Below are 24,088 nucleotides of genomic sequence, written 5' to 3'. Positions count from 1 at the left end.
TGACCCACAAAAATATAGTTCATAAAATCGCCCCTTCCCCCCCCCCAAAAAAAAAAATAATAATAATAATAAAAAAAAAAAAAAAAAAAATTGAGGCTAGGCCCCTAAACCCCCAACAACTATGGGTTGTCATCCTCAGACCCCTGCTCAAGGCCTGGCCTAACCCCGAACCCCTCCAAGGAATTATGAAGAGTGTACAATAACTCCCTAATCAATCACCACAAAATAACAATATCCCACTTGTGGACTGATCAGGCTCCACATTAGACAACAACCTCCTACTTGGAGACTAATCCTGTAGCAATTTCACTACTCCATGAGGCTCCTACTGGATTGAACCACCATGGAATCAATTGTTCCTTTATTCTATTCAGTCTTGAAGACCATCTAAAGCTAAAGAGGATTTCAAATTCACCCTTGTCACTACCTTTGTAAACATATCTACTATATTATCATCTATATGTATCTTGTCCATCTTTAACTATCAATCATCTAAAATTGACCAAATGAAATGGTACAACAATTGTATGTAATTTATCTTTTAATGTGGTGCAAAATTCTTAGAAAGATGAATGGAGCTTTGACTATCTATATATAGATAATTATCCCTTTGTGGAAGTCCCAATTATTCCATGAAAAATTGAAGTCATATCATCTCCTTAGTTGCCTATGTAGCTTCACCATACTTTGCATTGGTAGTGGATAGAGCATTCAACTTCTATAACTGAGAAAATCATCTCACTTTTGTCCCACCAAAAGTAAATACATAACATGTAGTACTCCGGCTAACATCAAGATCCTATGCCAAATTTGAGTCAACATAGCCTTGTAAATCAATAGTAGAGTCCCCAAAATGTAAACATTTATTGGATGTTCCTCTCAAATATTTGAGAATCCATTTGACTGCATTCCAATGTTCAATCCCAGGATGACTCGTATACCTACTAATAACTTTGACTACATGTGCAATATCTAGCCTAATACATACATTAAGCTCCTTACAACTAAAGGATAAGGTACCTTGGACATCTTATCCTCCTTTTGTCATGTCTTTGGACGCATCTACTTAGTCAATTTTAAATGACCATGCAAAGGTGTGCCGAAAAATTTGGCATTCTCCATAGAGAAATGTTGCAACACCTTCTCAATATAATCAACCTAAAATAGAGTCAATTTCCTATATTTTCTATCTGTACAAATTTTCATACCAAAGATTTGTTTTGCTGCCCTCAAATTCTTCATAGCAAATAAATGTGCTAACTATTATTTTAACCCCTTAATGTGATCCATGTTAGACCCAAGTACAAGCATATCATCAAAACAAAAAATATAAAATAATGTAGCTGACATCATCCCACCTCTTAAAATAAACACAATGATCTGAATGACACCCAGTGTATCCATGCTCATGCATACAACTATCAAATTTAAGATACTATTATTGAGATGCTTGCTTCAAGCCATATAAACTTTTCTTCAATCTGTACACTAAATTATCCTTACCTTTGACCTTAAATCCCTGTGGTTGTGCCATATTTATCTCTTCATCAAAATCACCATGAAGAAAAGTTGTTTTGACATCAAGTTTCTCCAAATGCAAATCTTCAATAGCCACAATAATTAAAATGGTGCAAATAGAAGTCATTTTAGCAACATGAGAAAATATCTCATCAAAATCAATGTCATTTTTGTGTGCAAATTCTTGTACAACTAACTTGGATTTAAATCTTTTCATACCTCCATCCTCTTCTTTCAACCCATAAACCCATTTATTTTGTATAGTCCTTTTACCTACAAATAACTTACAGAAATCACAAGTCTGATTTTTTCAGCAAGGAGTCCATTTCATCTATCATTGCAGACTCCCACTGAAGTTTTGTATCCACCTCCACAACTTCATCATAACTTTTGGGTTCACCAACATTTGTTAATAAAACATAATACAAAGAGGACAAAAATATTTCTAGAGGTCTTCTAGAACTCTTGACCATCTGACATTCACTTTTGAATGTGGTATTTGTTGTTGCAATTATTGCAGAGCATGAGGGACTGCTGAAACATCATCCCTTTGAGTATTATCCAACACTATATAATCATTCTCTTTCTTCTAATGTTGCTACAACATATCTTTGCTATACTTTCTGATTGAATATGACATCTCTACTTCTTAAAATTTTATGATTTTCAAAATCCCAAAGCTATAACCAAATTCATCAATGCCATATCCAACAAATATATATTTCTTAGATTTAGCTTCCAACTTGGTTCTATTTTTAGAATCTATATGCGAAATAATTCACAATTGAAGGTTATGAGAAAATAATAACTCACCTTCTTACCATTGCATGCTTCCTCTAGAATACCACAACCCAAAGGAGTAGAGTGACCTTTATTGATCAAATATACAATAGTATTGATAGCCTCCACCCACATATTTAAGAGTAGCGCAACATGCAACCTCATACTCCTTGTACGCTCCATTCAACCGCTTCATTTTCTTGTGGAGTTCTTGAAATAGTTTTTTGCCTACCAATACCATTAGTGGAACAATAATCTTCAAATTCATTGCTGCAATACTCACCACCATTATCAAAGCTGAGATATTTTATTCTTTTACCAATCTCATTTTCAACCAAACATTTCCTTTTCTTAAAAGTTATAAATTCATCAGGTTTCTATCTAAGGAAATAAACTCATACTTTTCTACTTGCATCTTTAATGAATGTAACATAATAGTGAGAGCCACCAAGGGAAGATACCTGAGCTGGTCCCCATACATTTGTATGCACAAGCTCTAATTTATCATTTTTCTTTTCCTTCCCACTCTTCACAAAGCTAACTCTCTTTTGTTTTCCATATACACAACTTTCGCAGAAATCTAGATTTACACATTTATGACCTGATAAAACTTTCTTTGAATGAATTAATTTCATACCTTTCTCACTCATGTTCCCAATTCTATTGTGTCATAGTGTTGTATTACAACCTATTGCATTTGTTTGTTCTCACTAGTCAATTGCTACAACTATTCCTAAACATTCATTTTTCTCTTAAACAGTTAAAGTAGAAGGAATAATGGCGCATACAAAGGTATAAGGTGCCTACTTTCACACCTTTTGCTACTACAAGGGAACCTTTTGAAACCTTTCAATTTTTATCATTAACATTAATGTGCAACCCTCATCACCAAGTTTTCCTTCTGAAATTAAATTCTTGCTTAGCCTTGAAACATGTCTTACCTCTTATAGTAGCCAATGATTCCTATTATGCAACTTAATCTTAAATTTTCCCTTTCCAACAATCCAACAAGGTTCATTATGCCCCAAACAAACAAGCCCAAAATCTCTTTGGATTTAATCAAGAAAATGACCTCTATTGGGAGTACCATGAAAATAAGCCCTTGAATCTAAAACCCATGAATCATCAACATTTTCTAAAGAAAGAAGCAAAATATCATCTTCAGATTTATTACTTACCACATTTGCCTCCTTTTTACCTTCTTGTTTGTCTCCTTCATTCTTCTTTCAAGTCTAACAATATTTTTTCTTCTGCCTTAGTTTCCCACATTACCAACAATCTCTTGATCCTCTTGATTGAGACCTCTTCCCCTTTGATTTTCCTCATAATTTCCCATGATTTCCAGAATTTTTTGCTCTCTCATTAGTTCTACCTCTGCTTTGTCCATGCAAAAAAATTCTTAATATAGATTCACTTGAGCTTTTCCTACAAGTTTCCTCACTCATAATAACACCAATCATATCATCAAATTTTAGGGTATTAGATTTGAAAACACAATTACTCACAACCATTACCAAGCCACTCTAGCTTTTAGGCAAAGAACACAAAATCAAGAGAGCCCTATTTTCTTCATTAAAATTAACATTTACAAAACATAATTGATTGGTAATTGTATTAAAATCATTTAAATCGTCTACAAAAGATCCACCTTCTGCCATCTTCATATTACATAAATACTTCATGAGAAATACCTTATTTGAAGTGGAGGGCTTTTCATAGAGTTTTGCTAGGGTTTACATCAAATCTTTAATCATCTTCACTTTTCTAATATTAAATGCCACCAATTATGCTAGGCATAAACTAATACTTCCAAGTGCCTTTTTGTCCAAAATATCCCAATCCTCATCTGTCATAGTGGTCGATTTCTTGGATTTTCCTTGTAATGACTGCCATAAATCCTTATGATAAGGATAGTCCTCTATTTGCATTTTCCATAACTGAAAGTTCCACCCATTAAACTTATTAACCTTCATCTTACCCTTATCCGCCATCACTCTCACTCAATTGTGAGACCTTGTAACGGATAACTAAAAACAAGCTTGCTTTGATACCACTTGTTAGGATTTAAAGAGACAATAAATAACAATTATATGCAAATATATCCAATATCAAAAAATAATAAGCCCACAAAAGAGAATACAAGACACAAAGATTTAACATGGTTCACCCAATCCTTCGACTATGCCCTCCAAACAATGAGTCCACTATTTTATTATCTAGTGATTACAACTTGATTACAATTTGTAATCCCTTACAACTCGATACCACTGCAAGAAGCTATTATCACATCACACATTATGAAATCCCTAACCCTAAGCCACTATACAATTTTTTTGCTGCCTACAAAATTAGGGTTAGAATAATTACAACATGTTGGCCCATGGAAAAATAACCAATAAAATAACCCCCGCCACCCCCTCGCGACCAAATTTTTTTTTCTAAACCCTCGACAATCATAGACTCTTGCCCACAATTATATTGGGGGCTACTAACCCCAAAATTTGACTTGGAGCTTGGCCTGGTTTCAAACTGCACCGAGGAATTATGGAGTGTATAATACTTCTCTGATCAGTCACCACAAACTAACACTACCAACCAATATTTATTATCTAGATATGAATCAAGCATTTAGAAACATTTGTTTATGGTTATAGGAATGGATATAGTAGTATTAACCAAATGACATTCAAAGGCATGAACTAAGAATGAATAACAAATATCATCAATATATACAAATTGGTAATAAATGTTACAGAACATAAATCAATGGATGATAGGATAGCGGGATGGTTCGATGTTGTGCAAGATGCGAAAGCTAAGGGTGGGGTGATAGCAAAAGATATGGATTTGGCAGGATGCATCCAATGATGATGAGAGATTTTGTGACCAAGGATAGCTAGAGGAGCAGGATGAGATGGTTGGATAGGATGGTAGATAGCTAGGATTATGATGGATATAAAGAGATGACATTGGGTTTGCATGAGGATAGCCTAGAGCTAGATACCAATGACAAGGGAGGATGGACAAGACGAGATCTCCAAGGAATATAGTGCCCCCAATCAGAAGATAACATGCAGAAGGAGGTCTTATGATGGATGTAATAGGATTGAAGCTAGGATGGAAAAAGCTGAAGGGGCTAGGGAGATGGATGATAGCTGAGATGATTGGCTGAAGCTGCATAAGATTAGTGGATGGTGTGAAATGGAAGCTAGAGGATGGAGGATAGGTGGATAGATTGGAAGATGGAGGTGGATGTCAAGAGATGACCAAAAGAATGAGGGTGATAGGCTAAGCTGGGGATGGCAGGATTATGCATGACGCTTGTTTACCAAGTTTTCATCATGGTACTTGTCCAAGGTGCTTGAATTGCCAAGTTTTCACCAGTGGACGCTTTATTTTTCTTTTCTTTTTTGACTTTTTGACTTTGGACTTAGCTAGAATGATTTTGGCTTTCTTCAGCTATTTTGGCTTTTTTTTGGAATTTTTCACTGGCTGTTGGAATGTTCAATTTTGTTGCTAGCTGTTGGTACACCAGATGTGTGATTTATGCAATAGATCGGATTAGATGGGATTGATGGTAGGAGATGGAGGGATGAAAATGTTGGAAAGGAGCATGAGATGGGGATGCTTGCAAGAGCAACATTGGCACATGTTGGGACGGGTGTGAAAAGAGCATATGGGGGATAGATGGTAGATGCGGGCGTGATGGAGGATTTGTGGAAGCGTGCTTGGGGATATAGGCACCCAAGATGGAGTTAGGAGATGGGGGACATGAGTCACTAGATGGGGGATTAGCAATGGTGGATGCCATTATGCATTGGGTTTCAACTTTTTTCTTGGGGATCCACATGGTTTTGGATTTTCTTTTCATAGGCTTTTGCATTGTTTTGCATTCTTTGATTGGATTTTGCCTTTTTGGAGTATGTCTTTTAGAATAGACATATGATTGCCTAGGATGTGGATTTTTAGCTTTATGCATTTTGAAGTTGGCATTCACATTGTTGTGGTAAGCTTTGGGAAGATGGTTAGGAGAAGCTTTGTGAGATGGAGAGGATATGAAAGAGCATGTAGGGGGATGATGATGGATGATGTGGGCGTGATGAAGGATTTGTGGAAGCGTGCTTGGGGATATAGGCACCCAAGATGGAGTTAGGAGATGGGGGACATGAGTCACTAGATGGGGGATTAGCAATGGTGGATGCCATTATGCATTGGGTTTCAACTTTTTTCTTGGGGATCCACATGGTTTTGGATTTTCTTTTCATAGGCTTTTGCATTGTTTTGCATTCTTTGATTGGATTTTTCCTTTTTGGAGTATGTCTTTTAGAATAGACATATGATTGCTTAGGATGTGGATTTTTAGCTTTATGCATTTTGAAGTTGGCATTCACATTGCTGTGGTAAGCTTTGGGAAGATGGTTAGGAGAAGCTTTGTGAGATGGAGGGGATATGAAAGAGCATGTAGGGGGATGATGATGGATGATGTGCCCTGATATGTGCCTTTGTTGATCTTGCATAGAAATGGATGGAATAGGATTTTTATGATGGCTGATAGGAGGATGGAGGATGGTAGATTTTGGGACATAGGGACCCAAAATGGATTTAGCGGATGAAGGGGGGATATGGTAGGTTGTTTTGGGTTGCAAAGATGGTGGAGGGGGGATGACATAAGATTTATTGAAGGAGTGATGGGAGGTTGGCATGGTGGGCTTGGAGATAGGCTTGGTTTGGGGGTGTGGTGTACCAACACCTTTAGATGGTGAGCCTTTGGATACATATCCAAGACCATGAAATCCTAGATTTTTTTGTGCAATAATAGGCTCTCTGATTCCTTGCTCTTGTGGTCCTAAACCTTGACCTTGATAATGCCATTGATTGAGCATTTGAACAAGCTGAGGAAACTTTTTGCTTGTAGAAAATGATAGAAGTGATTTATTAGGTGTATTGCAATGGGGAGATACTGTTCTTAATTCTTCTACTGAGAGAGGGCCACCGTGGATGAATGTAAGTGAACCAAGAGGGTAGATTATAGATGGTGGAATAGCTTGGATGGGTGGTAAGATTGAAGCATGGAGCGAGGGAGATGGAAGGATAGGATCTTGATGTAGCTGGTGGGATGACAAGATATCTTGTAGTGGAGGAGATATGGCTCGAGGTTTTGGAGATGGAGGAGATGGTGACTGCACTATGGATGGAAGACATCGTATGATGATATCTTCATTTATGCTTTGGGGGATGTCAACATGCTTTTTGGCAGGATCTTGATAGGATTGGTTTGGAGTGGATGGTGCGATAGGAGGTGAAGGGATGGATTCTTCAAAGGCAGCGGATGGATAGATGGGAGATTCAGTAGTGGAGATGGGTGAGTAGAAGATGGATTCATAAGGGTCATTACAAGAGGTTTGGGAAATGCTTGGAGGTGATGTGGATAGGATTTGGAGGGATTTGACAGGTGGTGGGATTTTGATGCTTGTGGGAAGTGGAAGGATTTTAAGCAATTTGATGGATGGTATGGGGATGATAGCTATGGGAGATGGAGGTGATATTATAGATAGGGAATCTTCATTACTGACTACTTCACATGGTTGGATTAGATGACATGGATTATCGACCGTTGGAGGCAACTTTTCTTGTATTTCCTCTAGGAGATTTCTTGGAGACTCGTGTGTCGAAGGTGGAGGTGGATTGAAAGGAATAGCTAGTGTGATGGGGGTGGAAGATTGGAAGCTTGGTTGATGGGGTGATGGAGGGGAAGCTGGAATATCAGATGGCATGACTAGATAGTTTGGAATAACTCTTGGATTTTGGGGGATGCTTGGGGGAATGTTTCTAAGGCTTTCAATATACCTATCATAGTCAACAATATTTTCATCATCATTGGAATAGGAGGTAGCGGGAGCAAGGACAATGCGACCAAACACATCATGATAGGATTGGTACTTCATGCTTTGATGATGAGTTTGATGGGGATGGGGTCTTGCATATGGATGAACATGGAAGCTCATGGTTGGATTTGGATTAACCACAGATTTTGGATTGGCTGATGAAATATTTCCTAGGGAGAGTCAAAGCTATATGACAGACCTAAGGAGGATTGGCTGGAGATTTTTGGCTTTCTTGTGGGTGGAAGACTTCAAGGGTATGCTATCAAAAAGTGAGATTTTTTCTTTCCTATGTGTAGGATTCGTGGTGATTGTGTCAACTTAAGGATAAACTAGTGATCCTATGGCATGACACAAGATTGACAACTTGTGGATCCCAACCTTTAGCTCAAGGTGATGAGGGATACAAGTGACAAAGCTGGATTACCCTAGACAATGCTCTGTCAAAGGGATAACCTTGGTGAGATTGGTTGATTGGTAGGATTGATTGGATAGCAAAATCTAGCAAAGTGACAACAACTCTTTAAAGGCTTGGGTGATTTTGGATTGGGTTGCTAGCTAGCTGGGGGGATGCTTTGGATGGACTTTGGATTTGGGATTGTTCTAAGGAAAAGAACTAGATAGATTCGGTTGCAGCGGGGGAGCTTGGATAATTTTCTGATAAGGCAGTGACTATGCTAAGTATGCCTTGAGCTGGGAGATTTTTGCTTTTCTAGGATTTTGACCAAAGTTGGAAAACATTCATTCAAAAGATATGAACAAACAAGCAGACAAAATTTTGGAGCAAGCACGTCAAACACACCAACATCCTAGGAAGCTTTCTACAAGGATGAAATTTGGTTTAGCTAGGGAGTCCTCGATATACGCAAGGTATGTGAGGCCCAAATCCGTAGATGAAACCAAAAAGATGTCACACAGCTGAGAGGAGCGGTAACCCACTTCTCCTCTTTCACTTCTCAAGGGTATAAAGTTCCTTGAGGCTTAGCCCGAGTGACAAAATTTTGATCCCAAGAGAGGTGTCTTTGGATTCACCTCCCGATCTTTATACTCCGCCGGAACGCTGGAGTTGAGGTCATCCCAAGGGGTGATGAAATCCCCAAGCAGGCCTCCTAAAACTAAAAACAAGGTTTTGGATCCTAGTCTTATGCACCCAAGATGGCCTGCAAAGGCGACAAGGGGAGAGAAGATTCAAATGACCTTGGGCTAAAAAGCAGAGTTCTTTTCCAATTGATGATTTAGATTTTGTAAGCTATGATTGAAGACACTTGTGATTATGGCATACAAAGTTTATTCCAACTTGATAGCGTCGTCAGCATAATGGAATTCGAGAGATCGTCAACATAAGAAATGCGAGCGCCATTGAAAATGCGTCAAGACCATGCGATGTTCATTGATTGTTAGGCATTCAAGATTGAGTGTGAGTTTGTTTTAATCATGCATTCATAAAAAAGAAAAAAACTTGATTTTAATCCATGGCACTCAAGAGTGATTTTAGCAACATGCATTCAAAGACAAGTGATTAAACATTCAAGTTTTTTTTTCTTTGAGCATTCAAGATTGATATTTTGTGTGTTGTTTTAAGAACTTTGAAGTGCTTTGTTTTAACCTTAGATCATTCAAGATTGTTTTTGGACTCAAAAGTGAAAATGACTCTTTGGACTTTGCTTTTCATTCAAGATTTTGTGTTCTAGTTTGCATGTTTTAAGCCCAAAAATGATATTCCTAGATTGTTTTGATGCATGAAAAACCTAAGAAACATTCAAAATTTTGCAACAAGACATTTGTTTGGAACAAATAACAAAAGTTTTAGGACTCTTAGTTTTCACGAGATTTTTAAAAGAACTTTAAAATATTTGCAAATGAGGTTCATTTTATCCTTGATTGATGCTTTGAGTTTGATTTAGATTTTAGTGTGCACTTAGTGTTGATTTTGAACCTTTTGAAATGGAAACTTGAAGTTCTTTTTAAATTCCCAAAAATAAAGTGTTCCTAACTTTGCATGAATGCATCTAAAACCTTGATGTTGCAAGGATGCAAATGATTAGATTGGTTTAGTTTCACTTGTTAAAAGATTTTTTCTTTTTTGCAAATTTTTAATTTTTTAATGGATTTAAGTATGATTTGGGGGTTCATTTTAAGCACTAAAAAGAAGTGTGTATGATTTTGCTTCCTTAAAAAAAAAATGGCCAAGATCTCCCACAAGAAGAAGAAGAAGAAGTAGATGGAATAAGAAGAATATAGACAAGAAGAGGAAGAAGAATTCCAAGTGCTTTGTCCACCTATAAGCTTGAAAAATCTACAAATACTATGAGATAGACTATGAGTTCCTTTGTCTTCTTCATGCTCATGTGGACCTACAAAACCAATTTATACAATCCTACCAATCACAAAAACAAGCAAAATTAGCCAAAATCAGCAAATGACATACAAAACTTGACTAAAAAAGCTAATGAAGATGACCCATGCGGGGTCCCACCGGGCGTGCCAAAATGTATATGAGCAATGTTAGTATGCTAATAGAAACCAAATTTAAATAAAGCTTCTATAAACTAAACAAAATTCATAAACTTCAAGATAGATTAAGATGAACTCTCAATTGAGAATATGAGCCATTAATGGACTCTCTCAATGAGAAGCTCTCTTGTTGAGTGGCTTTGTCTAAATAGATAGGATGTATGCTCAAGCTTATGCTTCAAAAAGGGCTTCAAATGGAGTTGGAATTTGGATGTGAGTGTATGGTTTGGATTTAAAATGGCTTCTCAAAATGACATTATGACTTTACTTCATGGATTGTGTTATTTTGCAAAGGGGAAGGATCCAATTTATAGGCAAGAGGCTTGAGGGATTGAGGGCTAAGATGCAAGGATGGGAAAAAGTTCATGGAGGGCTTAGATTGCATGAGAGGAGAGCACATGGATTGTGCTTCCTTACAACCAATCAGGGAGTGACACATGTCACAGGGTGAGAGGATGGAGGAAAGGGGAAGGATGAGTCAACAAAGGAGGCTCAAGGGATAAAATATTCATAAAAACCCTCATAATGACTTGTAAGAGCAATAAAAGGGCTTGTAAGAGTCATTTATGACCTAGTGGACTTCATAAAGTTTTATAGTTGAGATATTTTGAGGGTGATGAGAGAAAATTCGACTTGGACTTGATTAGGAAGGTTTTAAGCTTGCTTAGGCTTGTGCAAATGATTAGAGGATGGATTAGGATGGTTTAGGATTAGCTTAAGGATAGGCAAGTGGATGGCATTTAATGAGGGTGGGTGAAGGAAGAGATATTTGTTAACTTTGGCTTGGGTTAGTAATTCTTAACCCATGTTTAGGGAATGTGACAAGGTTAGGAGGGGATTAGGATTAGGTTTAAAGACATCTTCTAGAAGAGTCTAGACTTTGGATGAGGATAAAGACTTTCTAGAATAGTCTAGAATTTCCTAGGATGAGGATGAAGACTTTCTAGAAGAGTCTAGAACTTCTTAGGATGAGGATAAATTATATTTTTAGGAAATAAATAAAGTTTTATTTATTTCAAGGGTTTGGGTTGAGGAGATATTTATTAAAACTTTTTTAATAAACATGAGGATTAATATTTAATCTTAATTAAATATTTTGAGTTGAGATTAGGGGTAGGAAATGATGGGATTAGCCTTTAATCAAAATTAAAGAAGGATTAGAAGATTTTGGAAGAGGTTATTGGTCATAAGAAAATTGGCCAAGTTTTGGGCAAAAAATAATTTTTTTATTTATTTTAGGATTTTTGGTCAATTTATTAATTAAATAATTAATAAATAAGGAAATAATGTTTAAATAAGATTTAAACATTTTTGGGAGGGATTTCTTAATTAAATATTTTTAATTAAGATAAAAGGATTTAATGGCATAAAAATTAATTAATTAATTAAATAAATAATTAATTAATTAATGATGATGTCATCAGAACTTCTTCAGAAAATAAAAATACTTTATTTTCTAAAGGATTTTTAGGTGTCTACAAGCCAAAGACCAAGCTATACATAATTAGATATACATACACAAGGGTAACAAAATAAATGATACATAGATAGATCAATTAATATGATGCAGTGGAATTAAAAGTAACACACATAATCAGTAAGAGGTTAACATATGGAAGTTAAGAAAATAAAAGGGCCATGTCGTATCGTGGAGGATATAAGGGGATCAACAATCAAAAAGTGTTAGGGCACCCACATTAAGGAAATCATTACTAAATTGAGAAGGGTGGGCCCTAGTCAAAACTAAAACCTTTGGTCTCACACACCCAACAAAGGTATGTAGGGATCTTTCATATTATTTGATATATATCAAATCAATAGTTATTCATTTTAAGTTTCCTTGTTGTAATGAGAAAATGAATATAGATTCAAGTTCTGTTGATGTATAATTCCATTGTTGAAAATAAAGAGTTCTATTATAATCATTTATGTTATTATTTTCAATGCACACTATAAAAGCTATTTGCCTTGATCTTCTCCTTCGAGTATGCTCTTGCAGGAAAAGAAAGACTCATATAAGATTTACAGGGGGTCTCACATTTCTTCAAAGGTAAAGGAGCTTAGAAAATTGATGTTTAAAGGGAAACTGAGATTCAAAGGGAGTCTACTAGTTCATTAGAGGCAAAAATGAATGAGAGGGAGTAGATAGAGGATATGGTTTAGTCAAACTTTCAACAATCTTGATCGTATTGATTCAGAGGGAGTAAACCATGTTGAGATGGGTTCTCTAGCACTTAATAAATTGTAGCAGTCAAGAGAATTGTGATTCATGAATATACTCCATGACTATTTGGGCCTAACCATTGTGTACATCATGAGAAAGTGACGTCTTCCAAATGATCATCACTTGTATTTGTAGAGGCTATTGAAATGCGACAATCTTACAATAATTTATTTTTCTATTATGATGGATATCTTACAATGTTTATATGCTATGCATCACGAGAATGTGTGTGCACATACCTTATACACATTTTGAGTACTTTGTGAATATCATGTGCCGATATTTTGGAAGACCAATACTCATGATATTAGATGTGATATCAAACCTTATTGAGTACTTGGTGAATATCATGTGTAGATATTCTGGAAGGCTAATACTCATGATATCGAACCTTATTGAGTACACGGTGAATGTCAGATGTTGATATTTTGGAAAACCAATACTCATGATATCAAAATAGTGAACATCATGTGTTGATATTCTGCAGACTATTATTTAGAGTATTTGGTGAATATCATATGTTGATATTCTGGAGGCCAATACTCATGATATCAAATGGTGAATATCTTCAGATCAAAGATATCCTTTTAAAATTTACCATGCCTAATATTACCAATGGTGTAATATTTATCTTGTGTTTATCCTCCCTAGCTAAGAGGGAGTGTGATGCAAGAGCATCTTGGGTTTGCTCAGTAGCTACTTTGGAGTTCATGGGAGGAGGCTTGGTAGTTTCTTTGGAGGGTGCCTGGATTGATACTCGGTTAAAGAAGAGGTGCTCGGTAGAGCTTACTTGGTCATCTCTTGGTAGTTCTTGGGCGAGAACTCGGTGGATGAATAGACTTGGTGATCTAAGAGGTGCTCGGTTGTCGAAGGAGCTTGACATAGCTTGGGGGCACTCGGTCATCAAAGGCGCTTGGTGTATACTGTGGCTCGGTTTACACTGGGAACTCGATAGTAGTGTTGCTCGAGTTAGCTCGATCAATGAAGGGGCTCAGTTATGCTTGAGGATTTGTTGATGTTCGGTGGTGGTTTCTGACACTCGGTCATGTCTTGGTTTTCTGTGTTGCCCAAGTTATCTGTGAGTTGACCTTTTGGCATTTAATTTGGGTTGTAGGTATTTAATGAATGTTGCAACTAGTTTGTGGCTTATGCATAAATTTAATGTAAGGGTTATTTAAATTTGTAATGGGCTAGGCCAACTTGTGGCTTAGTTGGGTATAAGTAGGGGTGTCTTGTGGAGTCTTAGATTCATCCAACTTGAAGAAGAGGATGTGGTAAAAGAGCATATTTTAAGAAGGGCTAGTAGCTAAGGCTTAGGAGACAAGGAGATTGGTAGCTAGTGTTGGGATTGGATCTTAAAGGATCTTATAAAACTGTTATTGTAACTGCTATTGTATTTGGCCGTAACTGGGAAGACCTTACAGCTTGACACATTGCATGCAATCAATTGTTTTATGGATAGAGTGTTGTGTTTGGTATCAGATTTTGTATCATGTATTGTGTTTCCATTGTGTGGATATTTGTTGGGGGCTAGGACATCTCCTTTGGGGATTCTCCTACCTTGCACTACGTCAATGTGTTAATGTTTTGTAGCTTTAGTTGGATAAACCTATTAATAATTATATATGAGATATAACGTGTTCATTATATATATTCCATACAAGGACATGTCTTTTCATAACCTTATTTTCAATATAAATACGAGATAGATTGTTACATTTGGAAAACACATATCATAAAGACTTTACTATTACATTAACAATAATCCTTGAAAAATTAACACAAATTTTAATTACGAGATACTATAAAAAGAAAGATCACATATTAAATGACTTCCTCAAATTACCTAATATTAGCGATTATAAAAAATTTCGATTCTATTTTCATAATGGATTAATGAAAATTTACAAAATAAAATTATGCAATTAGAGTGCACTATGATCGAAATTACTCCCTTAAATAAAGTATTTTCATTAATAAAAATCCCAAACTCAAGTCGCAATACCCAAAATGAAGTTACGTTGTAATTCTTTGATTTTTACTTCGGAAGACAACCCTTGGGTTCACCGTAGAACAGATGTTAAAACATGTATTCCGGTTGTCAAGCAGCCTACAACCCTTCTACAATGAATTGAATTAATTTGTATTATTCTACTGTATTGAATCTCTATAGATCTGGCCATCCATACTGGAAAAATTAAAAAAGCAATATTCTATAATATAATGTTTCTGACTAAACTTTGTAAATTTTTCATATAAATGCTCATAAATCAAGAAAAGAATTCAGAGCCGGATATATTGCTGATTTGAAATCGGGCATGATGCGTAGTACTATTGCAAATTTTAAGGAAAATCTTTCACGGATTGCTTCAGAAGTTAAGGATACTGCAGAGGAGCTTGAATTATTAGGCGGAGGAGAAGAGCGCAAGCATTCCGATGTACCGAGGCAGCAACAGAATCTTCATCTTTCCAATGGGGTGGATCACAATGTCAAAGCTGAGGTATTTTTTTGATCTCACAGGTGTTTCTAATTTAGTATAAGATCCGGTACTCAGTGTTCCCATTCAGATGCCCAGTTATTTCATTGGAAAGGCTCATTTAAAACTAAAATATCAGACATCCAATTAACAATTACAGTCACCTATTTCCCAAATCAAAAACCCATTTCATTAAAGGACACAATGTGAAAATTAAATATCAGTAACCCGGCAATGATTACAGTCCAGTAATTCCCATATAGATGCCCCTTGTATCGGAAGAGAAATGTGGAAGTGTAATGCCAGGCACCCAATTGTCGAATACAAACACCGAATTTCATTTGAAGGCTAACGTGGAAATGAATCATGAAGTCCCTGATGATCCAATACAGGTATCCATTTCATTGGACAAACGCGGAAAACATTTTGGTAAAACTTAGATAACTGGATCGAGGGTTCTGTTTTATAATGTTCGAAATATCTGATGGTCAATAGGACAATGCAGAAAGGTAATTCCCATATCGCACATCGATTTCATTCGACGAGTCAATGTGGAGAGTATTTTGTTGAACTGCAAATGGTCGGAGTTGGGGTTCTGTTTCAGTTGGTTTAGAGTATTCAAAATATAAGGTACTTAGTGATCCAGTTTAGGTACCCAGCTCTTATGTTGAACATTGATTCCATCACAAAGGCGAAAGTGGAAAATATTTTCTTTAAAGTATTGGATCGAGTGTTCTATTTCGGGTATTTTAAATATCACAGAGTTATTCAATTTAGACACCCAATTCCATATTAGACACTCGATTCATTGGAAGGGCCAAAGTGGAAGACTTTTTGGTAATACTTAGGTAATTATATGGGAGGATTATTTTTAACATTTTTAAAAGCTTACTGGGATGAAGGTGTTAATTGAATTTGTAATGCTTTGAATCTATTTATCTCCGTTTGGTTGAAGTTTTGGGTGTTACACAATTCTATGAGAAGCAAAAATTTAGACTACCATAGTAATAACTTATAAGGTTTGATAAGTGTGGTAGGTTCAAGAAGGGAAATGTTGAACAATGATTCTAATTTCAAGAAGGCTTGGAAAAATGTTCCAAACTATATACATACAATATATACAAATAATCTTAGAATAAAAGATTTGAGAAAATATTATAATTGTGATACTCCAATGTCCAGTGCTCACAGAGACCATTTTTTAAAATACATTTCATCATCTAAAAGAATCTACAGTGGTGGCACGTGTTGAGCCTCCATGATCTAGCCCCAAAGTAGTCTCTAAAATAAAATTATTACCTTACTAACATATTCAAATAAAAAATTCCTGCTAAATGATGCAATTCATAACTATCAACACAATTAGTTCCAATACCCTTATTCAATGCATCTTGTTACCATTACAGTTGTCATCAGATTTTGATCATGATTTTCAATGGATTCAAGCTCATGATGAATTAGGAACCATGGACATTATGTTTGCTTAGTGGAGTAAAAGACAAGGGTTGATGTTGAGTGAATGTTGCCATGTTTGGTTCAATATGTTTATCCCTCCAAAGATACTTAAGGTTTGGTTTGACCTCTTGACCATGCTGGCCATCCATGTGGATTTGTGGAATGGGAGTTGTTTTACTATTTGATGGTTGGGATTGTGCAAGTTACATTCCATACTAGGACCATTTGCCAACCAGTGCTCTAGTGGGGGTTTTCTTCATTGTTCTATTGCTCATTGCATAGCTTTAAATATCTCCGATATTTAGGTGATAAGATAAAATATCGCAATGAGTTTTTGCTCTCGAGAAACTAGATCGAGTTATCACATTGATATCTTCCAACCGAGAAGTTGCTGGTTTAATGCTGATATAGTGGCTACTTATTGCGATAAGGAATTTATCGTGCAGCAGAGGCCTGCATGATGGTCTAATTTCAAGAAGGCTTGGAAAAATGTTCCAAACTATATACATACAATATATACAAATAATCTTAGAATAAAAGATTTGAGAAAATATTATAATTGTGATACTCCAATGTCCAGTGCTCACAGAGACCATTTTTTAAAATACATTTCATCATCTAAAAGAATCTACAGTGGTGGCACGTGTTGAGCCTCCATGATCTAGCCCCAAAGTAGTCTCTAAAATAAAATTATTACCTTACTAACATATTCAAATAAAAAATTCCTGCTAAATGATGCAATTCATAACTATCAACACAATTAGTTCCAATACCCTTATTCAATGCATCTTGTTACCATTACAGTTGTCATCAGATTTTGATCATGATTTTCAATGGATTCAAGCTCATGATGAATTAGGAACCATGGACATTATGTTTGCTTAGTGGAGTAAAAGACAAGGGTTGATGTTGAGTGAATGTTGCCATGTTTGGTTCAATATGTTTATCCCTCCAAAGATACTTAAGGTTTGGTTTGACCTCTTGACCATGCTGGCCATCCATGTGGATTTGTGGAATGGGAGTTGTTTTACTATTTGAGGGTTGGGATTGTGCAAGTTACATTCCATACTAGGACCATTTGCCAACCAGTGCTCTAGTGGGGGTTTTCTTCATTGTTCTATTGCTCATTGCATAGCTTTAAATATCTCCGATATTTAGGTGATAAGATAAAATATCACAATGAGTTTTTGCTCTCGAGAAACTAGATCGAGTTATCACATTGATATCTTCCAACCGAGAAGTTGCTGGTTTAATGCTGATATAGTGGCTACTTATTGCGATAAGGAATTTATCGTGCAGCAGAGGCCTGCATGATTGTTAAAATAAGATGGCCCAGTAAAGGGTCAAAATACTTTTTAGGTATGCCAGTTGAGGTTTGGAGAGGTTAGAAAGGTTTTGGAGGAGAAAGGTCCACTTGATTTGCATGACATAGGTCCTTACTGTGATTGGATATCACAGGGTCAGCCTCCATTGTTCATAGACAATTATATGAATATCTATGATTTGGAGAGGCAGGCTATGGAGGAGGGTGAATTCGCAACGGAATTGGATGACATTTAGGAGGATGATCATGAGGGCATTGAGAGTGAGGAGGATACAGATGATGAGGAGTCATTGCCAGTGTCAACACCATCTACATCCAAGATGGAGGTCTAGTCACAGCTAGTTGTGCAGAGGGAGGTGGCACAACCACATGGGACTACTAGGGCTAGATCCCCTCCCACTTCCAGAGTTTTTACTAGAGCTAATGGGAAGGGGAAGAGGAAGATGTAGACTAGTTTACTTTTTGATATTGTACTTAACAACTGTATTTGCTTAATAGTTTTAGAAAGACAATTTGCTATTTTTTGTTTGCTTCAGAGTTCGGACTATCAGAATGTGGCTACCGGCCATCACCATTGCACACGAGCATGCAATTTTGTCGCATATATATATATATATATATCAGGTTGTTTGGTTTGTTTACTCATTTACTACCTCATTGGATGCATCTCCTTATTAATTTTGCAAAAATGTGCATTTCTAATTAAATTTAAGCCATTTTGTAAGTTCCTGAGAAGTTCTCCGAGAAGCTTGACTTATCTCTGATATTTACCTATATTTGTTTTTTGCCCTCAGCGATAAGTTGCTGGTAATGATATTTTCTCTGTGTAAAATGATGATTTTTTGCAGGGAACTTCTATCATGAATATGTATGGATGGATCAACTAACCTAATGAATATGCCATCTTGTTTTTTTCTTTTCTGGTTGACTAGATTCAGCTGAATTTTATTCTGTCATGATAGACGGGGAGGGTACTCATGGATTACGGAGACATGAAACTAATCCCTGCATTTTTGTTCAATATCTCTTTTATTCTGACATTTTGCCTGTAAATAGCATAATTTTCTATCTAGAAAAACATTAAGAGAAAGTATGAACAAACAGTAATTACCTTCAGAATTTGACAGGCATTTTTCTCTATTTGCTCTCTCTTGATATGCAGCTTGATTGGTACAAGGGAGAAATTCAGAGGCTTCAAAATTCTGAAGCTGAAATTCAGGCAATGTCTGTTAATTATGCTTCCATTTTGAAGGAGCGAGAGGTATTGTTCTTCCCTATGCTTATATTTATTGACTCCATTAGTCTGTGCAGTTTCTTTTTGAGAGAAAGGAGCTGCATTTAGCTCGTAGATCTCTTTGTGGTCTTTGTTCTTGATATTGACTCCTTGTGTTATGCTTAATATAGTTAATTCAATTGGAACTATTACACCAAGAGCTTGGGTTGTTGTACGTGAATATTTGACTGGAGTAATTAATTAATTCAAAATGTGCAAGATAATAAGATCCGGCAACTTCATAATATGCCTTTGTTAAGGTAAGTGCTATCACTGTGGGGATAGCACCCTTTATTAATATGGAAAATGTTCAAGAAGCTACATTAGGGGACTGAAATGGAGCACAGCTTCAACATGCTCAGTTGAGGGATCCTCTTCCTACAAACTATAATGAGGAGGATACAAGAGAAACAACTAGATATCTAAGAACCTGATAAAACGGTAAATTACATTAAAGCTGAAGATACAACAAAAGGAAAGATTAACTGAGCTTGAAGCTGTTCGATGAACCTTAGTTGTCATGGAGATGGTGGAGGATCTGAGTGCAATATTCTGCACAGTTTATGAGAATTTTGGTGGAAGCCTCTGAGAGCCACCAGTCTTTCGAGGTTTGGATTTTTGAATGATGTTAGATCACCCTGCTAAATACCAGTCTTGTATTTCTTCCAAGCCTTTTTGATGAATGCTCTTTTGTGATGCAGAACATCTATCTCATTATCGCTGTCCTTAGCAGCATTCAGGTCATCTTCACTATCCTCCGAGGAGTCTTCAACATCAGAGTTGCTGTCGGAGGAGTGGCCATCTGGCAAAGGGTAATTTGTGTCCAAGTCAAAGTAGATCAGCAGGAAACTGTTGATCCTTCCAGGAGCGAGTTCAAGTATTGCTTCTGCAATTGCATTGCCATTAACTGACTTGACGAAACCATGGAGTAGCTCAATGCATCTCTCTCTAGAGTATAAAATGTCTACCAAGGGGAATATTTGATGCCAGACATGACTTAAAGAATATTTGATGCCCTCACTATTTTGGTAAATGACATGCTAGAAATGTCTTTTGACATTCTTGGAAAGCAAATGACAAACAAAAATATGAATAGAATTGGAAATACAACTATGAAATAGAACACCATAAATATAAATATTGACCACAAAATTGCAAACAACAGCTATATAAAATGTATAATAAGTAGTAAAGATGCCAATAAATATCCAGGATCAATACGAATAATGCTCAGCTAGCAAAGGATTAATGATTGACCTCAATTCTATAAGAGTACTTCTTTTGCTTTTATGAGATGCTTTTGTGATGGTGGCCATGGGCGCACATACCACTTTGATAGTGGCACCTGTCATGGCCCCCCTTTTTCAGTCCATAAATTTATTATATATATATATATATATATATATAATTAAATAATAAAATAAATTCAAATTTGAAAGGTGGTGCTCAATTAGGAACCATAATTGTTTTCCACCCAGTTATTACAAGCTTGTTTTGATTTTTGAGGGTATCGAACTATGTGGAACATTTTTCTAATAGCTGTAAGGAATTGTATCAAGGACAAAACCCCTTGATAAATTGAGGGGATGACAAAACCCTGAATCTCTTTTGAGCATTTCCATTATAATTTTAGCTCTAGAGTTTAGCAAAAGCTACTTATACCTTTCTGAATGCAAATTAGGGAGAGATCAACAGCGAACCACAACAAACAGGGAACAGCACTAATCCAGCAGGGGGACAGCCCTTGAAAGAGGCAGATTAGAAGCACCCATAGACCCACAATTCACATCCCCTTGGACCTGAAAGGTATAACCAATTCACACATGCTAATCTGCAGAGCGAATTTCCATTACCTACCTCATTAGGTTGCACCCACTTGTGTATAGATCAGCCATTTGTAAGGGAACTCGGACGAAAAAATCTGACCAAACAAGTGTTGGAGATTGAGGGTGAATAAGGTATGCTTAATATATGCAATTCTGGTTTTTTCTATTAATGTCAGTCAATTGATAAATATTTAAATTTCAGACCAGAATATTTGTTTGTGCCACCCCTGTTGTGAAATGCTACTTTGCTGGAAAAATACAATGATTTCAGGATTGAATTATTGTCATTGTCAATTGTTTATGTTATGCTTCTGAATACAGTTGCACTGGCGAAGTACGTTGATTACAGAATTCAATTATTGGTAATTTCAATAATTTATGTTATGAATCTAAACGCAGTTGCATTGGCAAAATACAGTGATTTCAGGATTGAATTATTGGCGATTTCAATATCTTATGCTATGAATTCAAATACAGTTGCATTCGTTACTATGATGCATATTTTAATAAATCTGATTGCTCAACAACACTCACTCTGTCCATCAAACCCTAAAATTAAAGACTAAGACAATGAGGGTAATTGCATTGGTATTCCAGCAAGCTGTCAGCCTGTGGCCACAATTATTGAGTGTATGTGATTGAGTCAGAGAGGTTTCAGGTCTTAGAAAAGGAAGTAAATAGAAGGCAGAGATGAGACAAACATGGCAGATCAGGGAGGTAAACTTGACATTTTACAGGAGAAGGGAGTTAGTCAAATTATTACGGTTATAAATGAGTCTCAATTGGGTTGATAGATAGACCTTTTTCAGTCTACCTTTTGCCTAGAGTGAGAATCCAGCACGAGAAGAGGAGCAAAATTCAATAGCATATGATATCAATGCTTTTATAGATGCATACAGAAATCTTGATTTAGACATTAGAAATCTGGTTTCATTTGCAAACTGCTGTAATTTTACATCAAGGAATGGACCGAGAGTGGAAAGTGTTGGGATGTGTCCATCATATCCCCTTGTGATCATGACATGGTCTAATGGCATCCTGTAATATCCTTAACTGGGATGGTAGTGGTCTCGTGAATAGATTCATCTTTTGGGAGAAACAATCAGCTCAACTCCCTACTATTGTTACCTGAACAGGGTTGCAGGTTTGAATCCTTTCAGGTAATGGGCAGAGGGAGATTGTTGGAATTTGTCCAGCATATCCCCTTTGGATTCATGACATGTTCTAACAGCCTCCTACGAGAACCTTAACTTGGGTGGTAGCCATTTGTTGAATAGATGCATCTTTTGGGAGAAATGACCAGCTCAATTCTCTACAAAAAACATTCTCCTACATAGAAGCCCCATAGAGATTTGCAGTACAAGTTTAGCAAAGTTGATTCTCCGTTCTTTTGACGGAAAAGTACCGCACATGCTTGAGTCCAAATGCTGGACACTTATATCTCACTTAGCTTGATTTTGGAAGAGGTAGTCATCAAATTTGCATTTCTTTTTATGGAGGGTATAGCTCATGAGTGCTGTTATCATAGGTTGATCATAAAAAGGGAAAATCAATTGTTACCTATGTTGATTTGACATAGAGACTCATGGATAGATTTGATAGGAAGGACCTTGAGATACAATTTAGGGAGTTGGCCTAGTTCAAACAACAAGACACAATGGATGGTTATGCAACAAAACTTCAATGACTATCAATTTTGGTTCCATGTGTGATAGAGAGGGGGCTTAGTGTCTGATTTGTGAACTTGCTCAACCATTTAGGGGTTGGTCAAGGCTTTTGATCTAGCATCTGTACATGAGGGCATCAAGAGGGTATTTATTTTGGAGGATATAGTGACTAAGATCAAGATCTACTTAAAGAAAAATAATTTTATTTTCAATCAAAGTATTTGAGAGGAGGATCAAGGAGTTGAAAGGAGCTTCTCGATCTATTAGAAAGATATGTTGGCCATCATGCATGCATTGGCCAAGTTCATGAAATACTTGGTTTTTGGTAGACATAGATAACAACATAGTTCCCAAATTGGGACTCGACAAGGTCAACTCGACTTGTGACTCGGCTATGACTTGCCAACTTCTTGGCAAAATGAAAAAATCCCTTGAAATTAAGAGATTTTAAACAATTTATAACTTGTTTCATGCACCCTTTATTGAATATAACTCAAAAACACTACATAAACAAGGAACATAGATGATAAATCCATCACATACGTAAAATGTAATTTGTAGTTGAAGGAAATAGAAAATATAGAATCTTATGACATAGATATATTGAATTATAAATGTTGTCAAATCATAAATATATGTAAAATCCATGAAACCAATGACATATCAAATGTTCCATGAAACACGTATTTGTAATTGTAAAGTGTAAACAATAACATTGTAAACAAAAAACAAGTCTACTTGCTTAGGCTCTAGCTCAAGCCTCATCCTCAGCCGCTGAGTATCTTGTCTACCTTCTACAAAGGCGTTTAAGGTAGGTCATAGAGGACTAAGTTGCCATAGCCCTCGCCTGTGAGGTAGACTCATGATCAACATCAATAGTGCATGCATGTGCCAGAATGTGATCTATCCTCCTCATCTGCCATAGCCACAACCTCAGCCTCTATACTGTTTGTTCAACTCAGTCATTGTCCTCCTCAGTAAAAACTGGATTGATAGCCTCAATTATCCACACTAACTCTAGATAGATCTCCTCTAGAGCGACCAAAGGAGTCAGTGTCCAAAATCTGTCTGGTCCTAAGACGAAGGTTGTAATGAGCAAGGACAAGATCATTAAACCTCTTCATAGATAACCTATTTTGCCTCTTCGA

The 24,088-nt window shown here is 36.4% G+C and overlaps 1 protein-coding gene across 5 annotated transcripts in view; it reads left to right on the top strand.

Annotated features, from left to right (window-relative positions):
- The first annotated feature begins 14,987 nt into the window (after window positions 1-14,987).
- Window positions 14,988-24,088, top strand: part of LOC149550157 (golgin candidate 3-like) — a 167,370-nt gene continuing 158,269 nt past the window's right edge. For 3 of the 5 annotated variants that reach the window (XM_089793272.1, XM_089793271.1, XM_089793275.1), the window contains exons 1-2: window positions 14,988-15,419; window positions 19,337-19,435. In XM_089793272.1, the coding sequence (XP_089649398.1) occupies window positions 15,237-15,419; window positions 19,337-19,435 (282 nt within the window). In that variant the 5' untranslated portion in view covers window positions 14,988-15,236. The remainder of the gene's footprint in view (window positions 15,420-19,336; window positions 19,436-24,088) is intronic. The other 2 variants (XM_089793273.1, XM_089793274.1) reach the window with 2 other exon arrangements.

This window comes from Cupressus sempervirens, chromosome 7 (assembly GCF_028749045.1).
Source record: "Cupressus sempervirens isolate cs-2001-9-10 chromosome 7, ASM2874904v1, whole genome shotgun sequence".
Classification (NCBI taxonomy): domain Eukaryota; kingdom Viridiplantae; phylum Streptophyta; class Pinopsida; order Cupressales; family Cupressaceae; genus Cupressus; species Cupressus sempervirens.
Note: the sequence above shows the minus strand (reverse complement) of the source record. Positions and strands in the feature narration are given on the sequence as shown.